Source organism: Catharus ustulatus, chromosome Z (genome assembly GCF_009819885.2).
Source record: "Catharus ustulatus isolate bCatUst1 chromosome Z, bCatUst1.pri.v2, whole genome shotgun sequence".
NCBI classification, from domain to species: Eukaryota; Metazoa; Chordata; class Aves; order Passeriformes; family Turdidae; genus Catharus; species Catharus ustulatus.
Window position 1 is genome coordinate 21427950 of NC_046262.2, and position 15125 is coordinate 21443074.

At 39.4% G+C, this 15125-nt stretch overlaps 1 protein-coding gene across 4 annotated transcripts in view; it reads left to right on the forward strand.

Moving 5' to 3' along the window:
* The window catches only part of NLN (neurolysin), a 66699-nt gene extending 52515 nt beyond the window's left edge, over positions 1–14184 (forward strand). For 2 of the 4 annotated variants that reach the window (XM_033085943.2, XM_033085945.1), the window contains exons 14-15: positions 9956–10043; positions 12241–14184. In XM_033085943.2, the coding sequence (XP_032941834.1) occupies positions 9956–10043; positions 12241–12370 (218 nt within the window). In that variant the 3' untranslated portion in view covers positions 12371–14184. Of the gene's footprint in view, positions 1–9955; positions 10524–12240 lie in introns of those variants that run through there. The other 2 variants (XM_033085946.2, XM_033085944.2) reach the window with 2 other exon arrangements.
* The last annotated feature ends 941 nt before the right edge of the window (positions 14185–15125 follow it).

Consider the following 15125-nt stretch of genomic DNA (forward strand, 5'->3'; position numbering starts at 1 on the left):
TGCACCTTATAGTTGTGAAATTACTGTAATTAGATTTGGCTTTTGCATTGTTTTATTAATAACTGGATGGTACCATGAGTTCAGACTAGTGATTTCTGAAACAGATCTGAAATTGTTTGAAAGCTTTCTGTACATCACTTGAAAACTGATACCTCCATGTAAGCAACAGCACACCTTGGAATAATATATGATTTTTGGATATATCTTTAATAGATAATAATATTTCTGAGCTCACTTTCAATCAGATTGTCATTAGAGAAACTTAGCTGTCCTACATTGCAAATACAGGTTGAGTGTGGAGGTTACAAGTCCCCTTCCCTCTTTTCCTATGTCTTGGTTATACCTTCTGCAGGGTCACCTCTGTGAACCCTCTGTGCTTTGTTGCGGCTAGCTTCACCTTGAAATGTTTTGTTTGTAAGTGCTTCTTTTACTCTAATGACAGAAAAGGAATAAATTAATCTAAACAACCACTTGATTTTTCTCCAAACACAAAGTATAACTCCTGTATGTGTAATCTGTGTTTATTGACAACATTTTATAGCTATAATTTTGCATATTAAAATATAGAGCTCAGGGTTTATTATTTTAAACTATTTAGTTGTTTAGGTTAATTTTTCAGAGAATGAGGAACTACTGAGCTCAATGAGAGCCATTGTGAAGAAGCTGAAAAATCTATTGTAACCTACCTAAAAGCTAAAATTTTTGTCCTCCTCTCACAGACCATTTTTTGTCTAAAGCATTTTACAGAATATCAGATATAGAATTTCAGGATTACAAGGATAAGAATATCCCCCTCTACATATTAAAAAAATGAGACCTAGAGAAGGTGAGTATTTTGGCAACTATTAAACAGTCTTAGAGGTTTGAAAATGTAAACATTAATTCCTATCTTCCTATACTGTAGTCATTGCAGATTATATTATCTCCTCTTTATTTAGAAAACAAATATTTAAGTATCATAAATAATTTAATTTTGGAGTGAAAAAAGGAGTAATGTTCAGCAGAAGATTCTTGGAATGATTGCAGGAGATTTGAATATGATTAGGAAGAGATCAGTAAAGTGATGATAAAATTTGTGTTCACTGGAAGAACTTTATAGGTATAACTCCTCACCAGAAAACACAAATATGAATGCGTTTTTCATTATATGCACAATAATGTAAAATTAAGGGTCAGTATCTCATAGCTATCATACAAAGAGGCATATAAAGTACTAGAGCAATTTTCATATGGCAAAAGCAACAATATTCAAGGGTTTTTTTGCTGACCCATGCAATGTAAATGACCAAAATGCACAAAAGGAATTACTATGAAAATAATATTTTGCATACTCTCTCAACACACACACACCAACATGTGTTCAAGTCCATCCCTGCTTGAGCAAATGCTCTGATGATTAAAGATTAAAAGTAAAATAAATTCTAACTCTTTTATAATTCATTACTGTTGGCACTGAATTTTCTTATAACAAAGAAGGTGATCAGCTTAGGTGAAGATATTTGTGACCCCCCCCTTTGCTGAGCATTTCAGTCAGTAATGCTGTTAGTTTCACCAATCTTAGGTGCTGGTGCTGTTGGGGCTGCCAGTGAGGGAGTAGATTGTCAGTCTTGGGAGAAAAAGGAAAAAGTCCCTGACATGGAGAGAAATATTATCTGTTTTAAATATATTTCACAAGGACACAATAATTTACCTACACTAGGAAGCAAAGGGCACAAAGTACGTTTTGGTTTTAATTATAGATGCACAGTCCACTGAGACTTTATTTCTACTAAAGGAAATAAGAGATGCTATCTAGATAATCTTTTCTAGAGCACATATTTATGTGCATGTACTTACTGTAGCTCATGATCAACAGTTTATATATTGGCTTTAAGATCTAGAAAAATTGTTTGGTTCGTTCCCTTGCAGATTGTTCCTTCTGCAAAAATAATAGAGAGCTCTCTCCTTATTTGCTGCCAGGAAATTCACCACTGAGGGCACAAGAGGGACAAGCTGCACTTCCACAGTTCTGGTTTGTCTTGCTGTAGCTTGAGCAGGTTAGCCATTATTATTATAGGCTGCCCAACTTCAGCTCTGTGGTAGTGGCCTGAAGGGATAAAATGGCTCATTTGCAATAGATCCTAACCTAAGCTGTGTGAAGTTAAAGCATTCCAGGGGGATTTGAGAGATTTTCAGCTATAAACCTGCAGCAAGTTTTTACCAAACTGCATGTTCTTAGAGGTATATATGATCAGGATAAACAGAAGTGTATCTTAATGAGAGCAGCTGAAAGGACATTTCAAAACAAAATTTTTCTCTTCTGTGTTTCAATCTTACTCTAATGCATGGCTATCAGAATTCTTTAATTATTGAAATAACATGTATAATACTTTGTTTTTCTTTCAGAAGCCAGTCAATATAATTCAGCTGAAATTTTCCTCACCAAAATCTGCCTGGGGAATATATACAGCATAGACGGCTTCAGTTGAAACTGCTACAGTTTGGCAAATTTAAAAGAAATTGCGACAGGTTATTATAATAGGAATTTTTGGACAACCGAAATTGTAGGCAGTCCAAACTATAGTTTACCACATGTAGAAAGTAACTTCTAAGTATAAGATGACAGTTCATCAAAATAGATAAGAGTTTCTTGGAATGGTTTATCAAACTTGGTATGAGTTAAAATGTTTTAATATTTTGAAATATTAATGGAGAATATTTCTTTTTTAATTGAGATTCTTACATAAAAATAACGAACATATTTTCTTACAGAATGGTCAGATTTAGGGTTTAGTTTTACTCTAACATGCATAAGATGTGTTTTCAGATGGCTTTTGGATGGAAATTAATTTTTAGCAGGCATTTACTGATACAGGTCTACTAAAAGCCAGTGGAGCTTTGTTAAGTGAGCTTGTATTAACAGAATAATTGAACTCTGACGGTCACCAAATATTTGAATGTTTCCTACAGTAACTTTTTTATAACTTTAAGAAGAGAAAATATTCACATGTAAGGGATAGATTTATTTCAGCCATCCTATTATTTAATCAATATGTGTTGTACCACCTTTGTGTTCTCATTGAGACCTGAAATGTCATACTGTGGGAACAGTTGCAAGGGAAAAGCAAGGTGGTTATTTCAAACAATGGTATATTCAAAGATTGGCATCAAAGCCAGAATTGTCAGTTACTGGTGAGAACTACTGACAAGGCTGCTGATGCAAGTGGAATGGGCTAGATATTCATGTGGCTACTTCTCTGTGCCTAACACTTGGAGATGTGGATAAAAGGATGTCAGGCTGACATGCAAATGTAGATGTCACAGACTAAGAAAGGAGCAAAGGGAAAGAGAGTAACTTGCTGAATGACAACATGTATATGCTTCATTAGAAGATGTGTTGAAACTAAAAGCAAGATGACGTTTGTGTGGAAATAAGAAGGTTACTATAATCTTCAGCTTCAGCATTAATTCTTCCTTGATAATGAAATCTGACTTATTTTAACTTTTGAAAGTGGAAACATGAAAAGATATCACCAAGAGAATGAACTAGAGTAAATGAGGTATTGGTAAGAAAACTGTTTGTTTATAAACAGGATGTAACTAACAAATTGAAGTTAAAAATACTTACTGCTGTGGGACAATGGTGGAAGGGAATACAACTTGATTAAAACACTTGTTTTCAGATATATAATAAGATCTTTAATCTTATTTATCCTAGTGTAATGTAATACGTCTAAAAACCTTCTCCAGTTGTCCCGAGGACACTGAACCATAACAGCTCTGGGTTGTCCAGTGTGATTAAAGAAAGGTAAAAATAGTTCTGTTCCTGCTGCCAAAAATCTTGCTGAGATTTATTAATGGAATTTGTGGAGCCAAGAATGCCATGCCAAGTGCTCTGCTGGAGGAAAGCAAGTAGCCTCACTTGAGTTGTTTCGTAAAAATGGTTTCCCATGTTGGTCACGGCACATAAAAAATAAATGAATTGTGAAATATGGTGGGGTTTTTTTTCTTTTTCGGACTCCCTTAGTAATGTCCCTCTTCTACATATTTGTCTGATGGATGCACATTTTTAATTTCTTCTGCAGTTATTCCTATTTCATAGGATAGATAGTTACACTGTTAATTAAAGCCAAGTTGTATGATTTACTTGGCGCATGCAATCATGTATTTTCAAGGACACTTTTATTCTAGAGCAAGCTCTATGGCTTAGTTGTCTAGTCCTACATTATAAGGAGATCTATAGTTTAATGGTGTCTTTTTAAAAATCAGATTTTGGTTAGCGTGACATTTGGGACTGTGTTTTAGTACAGCCAATATACAACCAATATAGTTGCTAATTAGATTATTTATTTCAGACAGAAATGCTAAAATTATGAATAGTTATGCTTCTGTATTGCCATTGCCATTCTACTATGCTTCAGAAATATAGAGATGTTAATAAGCAATTATGAAAGATTTCTGTTAGCTGCTCACAGTATAAATATTTCTTCATGATGCTGACATGATGTGCCTGCACAAGATGATTCTGCTATTCAGAATGCACACAAAAGATTTCCCAGATATATTTGAAGAGCCTGCTCACTTTTTCAATGTAAGCAATAGTAATAGCCTTCCAGTCTGTCACACTATGTGCATGTATTTGTGCTATGACTTGGGAAATTACCCTTGCAGTTTTTCCTGTTGATTTGGCTGAACTGAACAATGCTTTATTTGGCATGAGGCAGGATAGCAGGTGCCAGAGGCATGATCCCACTCCCATTTTTAGTCAGTAAGAATTTTACTACAGAAATTGAGGCTGGATAAGGCCTTTTGTGTAAAAAAATTCAGCCCTGGTAAGCAGCTTCTTATCCTATAGTTAAGAAAACAACTTATAAAGATGCTGCATATCAGAAGTTGTTTATAAATAAAGGCTTTAATAATATGCAAGCCAGACATGCAAATCTGGATTTTTTTCAAATCTGCATGAGAATATTTTAATCTGTGAGCTCAGACTTCCTATGCCTCAAATATGTCTATCACAAAAGAAGGGAGCGTGTCCTGAACAGAATGCAATGCAAATACTACTGCACTTCCCAGTGTGCTAAATGGAATGTTTAATGGCAGTTTGGGCAATCCTGCAGCACTGTGCTATGCAGACAGTCCTGACGCAGGCACAGATCCCATAGGGAAAAGAAAGGAGGTGGTCATGTAATTGAAGACTGTATCTTAAAGCACAGTCACCAATGGGTGTAATTATGGTTGAACATAATTATGCACCTCCTAACCTTATGTACCTTAATTATAGCACCTCCTAACTCTGCATGCTTGCCTTGAAACTCAGTCTGGTGTAACTGTGCTGGCCTACGAAATGCACCATGGTTGTATCAGCTGTGGCCTTTTTACAGCTAAAGACAGTTACTTGACTAATGCAAGCATCACTGGGTTTTCTCTATCTATGCAACTTTTTTAAGCTAGTTAGTGAAGAAATTTGGCAGTAGACTGTGAAGAAAGCAAAGCTGTTACTGAGGGCTTTGGCTGTTTTGTTTTTGTGGGGAATGAGAGCTATTTGGGAGGGCTCTGGATAGCAGCTGGGGAGCCTAGGAATCTTGGAAGCATCTTGAAGCGTCTATAGCACACAGCATGATTTTGGAAACTGTCCAAACTGTGTGTTGGAGCAAAACACAGCGCCTAGCAGCTACAGTACCTCCTGACAAAATCACATGGCATGACAGTTCCCTCCACATGGGTGATTTTTACCACTCTTCCCCATATCTACCTCTCTTTCTGGTGAAAAGCCTGAGTCTTGTCTGAAATGAACCATGATAAAATGTGTCACATGCACAAATGTCTCAAGGGTGCTTTTTTGTAAAGAAGCTGTCCAGCCAGTTAAGTCTATGTAGTCATGGGGAAAGAAGAGAAGGGCTCCACCCACAGCAATGTTTTGCCCTTAATGGAAGAACTTGGCCTAACTTCACACTCGTTTGAAAGCGTTTAACAGCAGTAGGCAGGGAGATGGACTATGACAAATCCATCTGGATGATAGAATCTTTTGTCTCAGTGGTATTTTGTTGAAGAATAACAGCAACTTTGGATTTCAGTGTCTTTACAAAAAAACCCCTGCAACTGAATAAGCAAGAAAAATTATTTGACATCTTAAAAGGTCTTGAAAATCCAGATGCATTAGAAACAGATGTACAACACGTAGCTTAAAGGAATGCACTTCTCCCTTCTCCACCCTGTACCCCCCTATATTTAGCCAACAAAGTGAAAGGTCACTGTGCTACCTTGCATCAATGTTGATGGGGATAGGAGGGACAAAGACACTTTATTTGCTCTGCTAGGTAGTGACCAGACTGTGCAATAACGCTTAAGTAACAAGACACTCCAAAGGGAATAGACTGGGGAGTATGAACTCACTAACAAGATGGACTTGCACAAAAGACATCCCCAGGGACACAGCTTCATGTCACAGTTCTCTCTGGAGCTTGGCTCTGCTGCCCAGCCCTAACCAAAGGCAGTGTGAAAGACCAGTGTGGGATGGATAGAGGTAATTTTTTTTCTAAATAACAAATATGTGTTTAGAGATTGTCAATATCCACTAGTAAGCCAATAAATCTACAAAATTTTGCTTACTATCTTGCCCTAACTTTCTTCAGGGTGTTCATCAGTTCCTTCTGAAAGTGTCTTTTTCTGTTAAATAACCACAGCCAAAAACTTTCAGGCTGTGTCCAGCCAAATGTTAATGTTGTTAGAAGCAGTGATAATTATGCAAGGAGTCACTTCACTGGTCACTGGAGGTGAGTTCTGTATTCAACCTGAATACAAGCATGCTACTGTGGAAGAAGTGAAGAAGCATAAAATTGTACTAAATTCCAAAATTCCCTTCTGACTCTCCGTAGTTAAAAATGTTGCTGGAAAAACTGAGACGCCTTTGAAGGCTTTTGCTGTGTTGTGGAAATGGATGCAGTCACAGTGTACTAACTAATGCACTCTCTGCCCTGGATGAAAGATTTGTGCATAGGGACTGGGTAACACTGCTCTGACGAGCATTTCATTGTCTATGTATTTTGTTCTGAGAGTTGCAGTGTAATAAGAAACACTGTACTTCGATTTCTCCACAAGTTTTCTTCCTCTCTGTGATCTCAAATTTTGTTCCTATGACTTCTTTCCCTCCCCCTCTTCTGCAAATTTCATTGAGCCATCTCTGGGAGCTTCTCTTCACGTTAGTGCCCTTTCTTTTGACACTGAATTAATTAAGGGTGAAACTGGAACAGTGACTCATAGCAAAGAAGCAGAGTTCCTTATTAGTAATAAGCAAAGAAGGCCACAGGAACCCACTGCTTCCTGGCTCCAACAATGCCTTCCTATTGTGTTCCCACATTGATCATGTTAACTGATGCCTCTTTAGACACTAATAGTTATATTGATGAGTCTAAATTGCATGGTTTCACTATTTGGGAGCTTTTGGGGATGCAATCTCCAAAAAGGTGAAAGTGCTAATTATATTGGTAATTACTTTAAAGTTCTAATCCTACTTTCACCAGTGTCCATTCCCATGGTAACAGTAGCAGGTACAGCAGCATTCAGCCAAGCAGCACTCAGAGCTCTTGGCTATGTCAGCAGTGGCTGAGGTTGGAAGGACACTATACAAACTGTGCATACAGATGTTCCAAGATTCCATTGATTTCTTTTCCACAGACCTAACTTAAAATACAAAAAAAAAAAAAAAAAAAAAAAAAAAAAAAAATCTATGCCAAAATTACTTTCTTCCTTTTTTTTGTGAGTTATGTTGGCTTTTTAAAATCTTTGCTTTTATCCTTAGGTGAGCTGGCAGGTCTTCCAGAGGCTGGTCTGCAGCCAGAGTCCTCAGGGGAAATTCTGTCTGACTCAGCAACTGTCTTTTTTCCTGCAGCCTCCTGGGCTGAGAACAACAGCTTTGCCACTTCCTGACTCTTGGGCCTTGTCTACTAGGCAAATTTCGAGAAGGAAATTCCCACCAATGCTTTGAGCGTGTCTGAAATTGCAAATGGATTGTATTTAGAATGGTTTATGTCACTGACTTAACAGTCAGTATTAAACTTACTTAGGCTGCCATCAGCTACAGGAGCTTCATAGATACTTCAGCTTTTAGTGTGCAATCGTGATGTTTCCCTGAATGTTTTAAGTGCAAATTATTAACATTTTCTGTATGAAGTAGCACAGATTCCAGACTGTGGTAGTTGACAATTCACTGTGCTCAGCAAAGCCAAGCATGACATTTCTGTGCCCTGGAGTGAAAGTTCTGAAGTGATCTGAGTGGAGTTGCGAGCAAGAGAAAATAACAAGGTATCTTGCTTTTTGCCTCAGTGAGTTTCAGCTCCAACAACTCACTTCAAGAGAGAGTGTTTGGCTTTACAAACAGGTTCCTCCACAGGGTTTTTAAAATTACATCATAACTCAATAAGGATTGTAAAGATTCTGCAGTATAAATTCCTTTCCAGTGATTCTGGAAATATTAACAGCCAGAAATATTTTTTTCCTGGTACTAGCACTGGTACATTTTAAAAGAAAATTCTCCATTCGCTAATACATTTCTTTTTATTTTTGCTAAATAAAGTTGATTTATTTCTGCAGTTCCTACTAAATTTCACTTTTGAGCAAATCTGCTGTTTACAGTGAGATTATACCTATTCTGTTTACTTAAATAAGAACAATAGGAAATAATAATATATGGTGCCTTAAGATTTAAGGAGGAACTGGATGATCATAAATTTTGAAGATCAGGGCACTTTACTTATTTCTATCCAAATACAGCACCTTAAATATTTGCATTTGTTTTAGTTACTTTATTTTTATCTTGGCATAGCTTTTATGATACAAAATCAGTTTTCTAATTTTACATATCTGAAGAAAGTGAGAGTTGTTATTTGGGCATGTTTTATCTTCCCTAATTTCAAGAAAGGATAGACTAATTTAAGTTCATAAGACTTTTTCATGCTAAGAGAGAACTTACTGTTCTCTACATGGCAAGGCCCTTAATGTGCTAGCAAAGGAAAAAATTCCAAGTGATGGATCTACCTGAAGAAGGGAAAGTGAATGGAAAAAGAAAAACAAAAAGAACGGAAAAGTTGCTTTTGAGAAAAAAGGGTTTTTCATAGCTAGCAAACTTGAGAGCAGGGGAATGAAAAAGAATTGTTGGCAATGACACTCATATATTGCTGCTCTTAGTTTACTGACAAGTGTCATGGTTATTAATCACAACTAGTCCCTATATTGGGGTGGTGGGCATGGTGGTGCTGGGTTCACAGTTGGACTCTTTGAATCTCTGTTTTCCTTGAGTCCTTCTACTTACACAAACAAACCATGTTATTGAGTATCAGAATTTGATAGTGTTTACACAAAGGCAACAGTGTGAGACATCTTGTGCCATCCTCTTGTCCTCATTTGGCTTATGATTATTTTAGATGTCCTCATACCTGGGGTTAAAGGCCCATGCTTCTCCTATGTTTTCTGTGTGGTTGCACATTAGCTACAAATTGCTTTGTCATATGCAACATGTCTGTCTGACAAATATTCCGGAGTTGGAATAAAGCAGAGGAGGTATCTCATTCACTTGTCTCTGTCATAGTGCTTTAAAGACCACTTCTAGGAAGAGAAACCTGGGTAAACCAATAATCTCCTCTGCCTCTGAGCAGACAGCTATAGAAGCAGAGGAGTCTTCCAAAAAACTCAAGAATCCTCTGCAGCTGTAAAACAAGCAGGCTAAATGCAAGCATATGATGTTGTTTTGCATCCTGACAGAGATGACTATCATCCTAATTGTCCTTACGGAGAAATTTAGTAGGTGGACTGGGGATAGAATACTCATAAATGTGTACAAATGAAATAGCAGAATTAAGGATGTTCAATCAGTTTACACAGAAGTAACAATGATTTGAGACTGCAAAACTGTTCTGAAAGAAAAGCTGTTCTGAAAATCCAATAGCATACTCTGCTTATCTTCAATTTTATTCCGCAGAACAGGCAAGCAACTGGCGTCTGGAGATGGAGAATCTAACACAGCAAGCCTGCAGACGGCTGGGTCAGCGAAAAGGACGGTTGATCTGGTTTGTTGGACACTTAAAATTTACATGCAGGATATCTAATAATTTGACTACTTCATTTCAAGTGCCATTTATATGATAGTAAAACTCTTATAAAGCAGAACTAGAGAAGACAGAAGGGAAAGAGCAGGAAGGAGAGCAGAGAGTGTGAACAGCAAATATGGATGTGCTTTAGTGGAGAGGAAAACCTGGAGAGGATGGGAGAACGTAAACCTGTTCCATTTGCATGTGATGCAAAAGGATCAGACTGGTACTTCAAACAACCATTTCTTTATGCTGGCACTCATGTTTAAGTCCACTTTGCAGAAACAAAATGAAAAATTCTTTCTGTTAGAATCCCGCTCCAGCCACGCTGCAGGTTGTTTCCCACTGAAACGTACTTCCCATGTTTGGATTTGTCTTTATTTGTATCTTCTGTAATGAGGCCTGGGACTGTGCTGTGCTAACAATAAAGCCATTCACCTGGGCTGCTCCTGACCTTGAGTTTGACCCCATATACTTTTATTTATTCCCTTCATGTGTCCTTGGCTATGTGGCTTTTTGCACTTTTTAGAGGAAGCTGTGCAACCACCTGTTCTTATTGGCAGACTGAATTGGCAAAATGTTTCTCAAAGGCCTGAGGCTGACTTACAAGGAAGAAAACAACACAACACAAGCATATTGTGCCCTTCATCACTCCTGAGCAATGAAGCACAACATCGGAAGCTTTTGTAAGGCAGGTGGCATGCCAAAGTCCACGCAGGGGCTGTGCCAACCCTGAGAGTTTTGAATGGCTAAAGAAAACACCTATGATCACTTTTGCTGTTCTTCTGGTAAGCTATTACCGTAGGGTTTAGATGTCACGAGCCTGCAAGAGTAGAAACTTATCCGGTTTATCAAGATGAGCTGCCTTTTAAATTGATTTATCTCTTCTTGTTCCCCTGCCAAGTCTAAGCAGTTTGTGGTTTGCCTGGGGCCTTCAGCAGCAAGGAGAGGAGCAGCCTGGCAGCTCCACTGCTGGCCCGCAGTTGTAGGGGACTCGCTCCTCAGATCCCAGAAGCAGAAGTTTTGGCTGTTTCGGTCCCTGTGCTGGTGACACGGTCCACTGCCACCAGAGAGCCCTGTGGACCGAGCACCGCTGCGGCCCTTTACTGGGTGACCCAGCTGCATCTGGCAGCCACATTTCCTGCGGCGGCTTAGCAGATATTGACACACAACCAACAACAGCTCAGTGACTTTGACAGCTTCCTCCCACACTGCAGCACCTATGATTTGTATTAAAATGGCGTACCTAGTGCTGCAAATGCTAAACAAGGGAGGTTCCCTCTCACAGGTTGTGTACCACCCAAAACTGGAGGGATTGCTGCACTCCTGCTACCCGTGGTCCATGGCAGACCAGGATAGATTTCAGAGCTTCTAAATCCTAGATTAGCGAATTAACAAGATTATCCTTTCACTCTGAAAACAAGATTGAGAAATATGTTTTGATAACACCCTAAACTAGTTACATTAAATTGCCTGGAACTGTAAAACATTTAGATGTTATGCTTAAGGAAAAAACCAACCTACCGACAACTCTGGTGGTAAAGTATAAAAGAGCCACCTTGATTGTACAGATACAGGCACATGTCAATTGCAAGGCTCTTTGAAAGTTACACTACTGACATGTATTTTATTTTTAATAGCTCCTATGGCATTACAAATGCTTGCTTCCATAATGAAAATAACTTGTTCCATGAATGAACAGATGTCTTAGTACTTAAATACATGCTGCTGCCATGACAAAGTCTTCTGCCTAATGGCGTTAGAAGCAGCAGTTTGTCCTGATCAACAGCTCTGCTAACATTCTAGATGCCACAGAGAGCCAGAACAGGTGGATCTCTCATTAAAAAAAGGGTTTTTATGGGCCAGGTTTTGTACAAAATGCTGGGTGTATGCAGTTCCACAAAACAACTTCCGGCATTGAGTACTTGGGCTTCTCTCCACATTTCTATTATATTAACTGACATTTATGATATGTCTATATGAAGAACTGTATTACGCCCAAGCAGTACAGCTATGGCCAGGCCAATGTAATGAAATGTCTAAGGGGAAGAAAAAGTCACAGACAAATCTTAAATATGAAACATATCTTTGTTACAGAAATCTGTAAATCCAAAGGTGACTTCAGCTGATCTCTCACAAAAATCCAACCACACATTTTCCCTAACTTCTCTTGCAGCAGAGGTGGACCTCTTCCTTCCTCTTCACACATTTTCCAACAGACGAAGTCCCTTCTTCTTTACAACATTGCCACGTGCAGCCTCTGTGTTTTTTGGGGTCTGCTGAGAATGAAGAAACAGATTCTGTGACAGATTCTTGCAGGTGTAAAAACACTGCAGAAGGTACAACCTGTGGATGTCTGTGAGTGGTGTGAGGATGCCCACAGGCCAGGCTGGATGGGACCTTGAGCAACCTGATCCAGTGGGTGGCATCTCTACTCACAGCAGGGGAGTTGGAACTAGATAATCTTTTAAGATTCCTCCCAACCCAAACCATTTGATCATACTATGATAGGGCCTGGCCTCCATTGGGCTTCTTCCCACACACTTTGGTGAAACCATGGCAGCACTTCAGTGTAATGACAGAAGTGTCAGGACATCCAGACTATGCCTCTCCTCATGACAGAACATGGTGGATAGTCACAGTTAGCATTACACAGCAATGTGCCTTTCTGGTTGCCTGGTGTGCTTATGGGGGACTCATATACCCAAGAGACTACTTATGTACCCTATATGGAGGCAAAAACTATGTCCAACTTTGTCCTCTGTCATATGGCTGGATGTGCACTCAGTATTTGGTGAGAGTTATGAAGGGTTTTATCATGTCAGCTTTAAATTCAGTACATACCATGGAAGGAGCTTTTTAGTTGTTTAAATACACATTTTCATTGTATTATTTCATTAATTTTTCCTGATGTTTTTAATTTGTATGAAATCCACTGTAAATCGGAAATATGCAATATCTAGACTGTCTTAAGAATATCCATGCTCCAGAAAAGATTTTATAGGTTTAGAAATCAGCAGGTTGCTGTACACATTGCACAGCTGCAGGACATCAGCCTTCCCCTCGGGCTGTTTCATACCTCTGCCACTGCCTGTTGGTCAACAACAAGAGTAAATGTCACTTGTGTGCTGTGCTGCAGCCCACGCCTTCATCAGGGCCAAAGTGCAAACCTCAGAGCCTGGGTCAGGAGTAGGCAGTGTATGCCTGGTACTTTCCTTATCCTGCGAGGCTGGAGGCCCTGCCTGAGGCAGTGCTGGGTCCGTCCTGCTGGGACTCTGCTCCCACTCCATCCCAACTGTTTACGCAGGGTACCATCAGCTCCAGCTCTGGGATCAAGAGGCTCTCCTTGCCACCACAGTGCTCTGCATCTGCCCTGGAGGATTGGAAAAGTTTCTCTTTTTTTTTTTTTCCTACTAGGTGTTTTAGTTTTGAAAATTAAATCTGCAGAGAAAGGAGTATGCAGATTCTGCTACTGGAGCCAAGTCTTCGTGCTATATTTTGTGATATAGCATATATACCTTCAAAGTCTCCCCTTATTTTGCCCCTTAAAGAATTATTTGCATGGGGAGGCTTTGTTTCTGCATGACTGGATAAGCTGTTGGCATGAAATTTCTTTCTTTCTTTTCCAAGCTACTGTTATATATGGAGTTTACAGTGAATCTTGAATTAGCCTACATACTCATCTGACAATTCTGTATTGTGTTTTGGCCTAAACATGCCTTAATGTCACTCTTTTTTTTTTTTTTTGCTTTCATTTCACTTATTAAATTCTTTTGCCTGGAAAATTCCACATGAACAGTGGGGAGAAACACCTCAGTTATTTGAAAGATAAAAGTGGTTTGAAGTGGAAGATTTTTAGACCTGAACACATATGCCACACCAAATTTCAGCAGGAATTTAATAAGATACTATTTTTAACTATCAAATTGAAATTAGTTAATATAAATTTATGAAAATACTAACATATGGATATACAAGCAGCTTTTCCAATAAAAATTGTTTAGCAACAGAGGTTAATAAGAAACAGGGTAGGATTATTACCAATAAGCAGAACCCTAAAAATATATACAGTAATTTCATGATTATAAGCCACACCATTTTGACTAAAATTTTGTTCCCAACCCAGAAATGCGGCTTACACTCAGGAGTGGCCAATATATGAAAAAAGTTCGGAAATTTCCAACCCCGGAAGTGCAGCCGAGGTGCCGAGCCGAGCACCTGCCAGTAAAACCCGGGATCGTGCAATTGTTACAAATTGGTTGCTCTGTTGTGCGGTGGGTGGAGGCGAGCTCCGTGCAGGCAGTGCAGGGGGGGAGGTGAAGGGCTCCCTCCTGCTGGCTCCGCGGTGGCGGGGGGAAGCTGGGGGCTCCATGCCCAGCTGCTGCTGCCGCAGGTGCGGGTGGGCTCTGTCCCCGCCTGCCGCCGCTGGGTAGCGCCAGGCCAGGGTGAGTGAGTCTGGCGGCGGCGGCAGCAGCGGCCGGCCCTGAGCGGCAGCACCGAGCTGGGCCACCCGGCCCAGGGGCAGCCCCAAGCGGGCCGAGCCCGCCTGGCCCCGAGCTGAGCCAGTAAACCCCACGATCTCACGATTCTGTTACTACTTGGCAACTTTGTTGCAGGCGGGTCCTCGCTGCGAATGACAGTGCAGCTTATAATCAGGTGTGGCTTATATATGGACAAAGAGCTAAAGGTTGCTGACACCCAGAGGTGCGGCTTATAATCAGGTGTGGCTTGTAATCGTGAAATTACTGTATTTACCATCTTAATATTTGAATGATTTGCATCCTCCTGAGTATTTTAGAATAACAAAATATCAGTACACCTAAGAGTTCCATGAATTTAACAAAATGTTATAGCCATTTCAGTTCAGACCATTTTAGTTGAGTATTTAGACTACTCTGTTTATTTGATTTGCTATCTCTTATTGAATGCTCGTTTTTAGCGCACCCCTTCCATAAGATCTTTTTCTTCTCAAAAGCAAAAAAATACACTACTGGGTAATATGGTTAGAACATGGTTAATGATCCTGAGTTTTATCATTGTCTTTTGCTGGGTCTCTGTGGC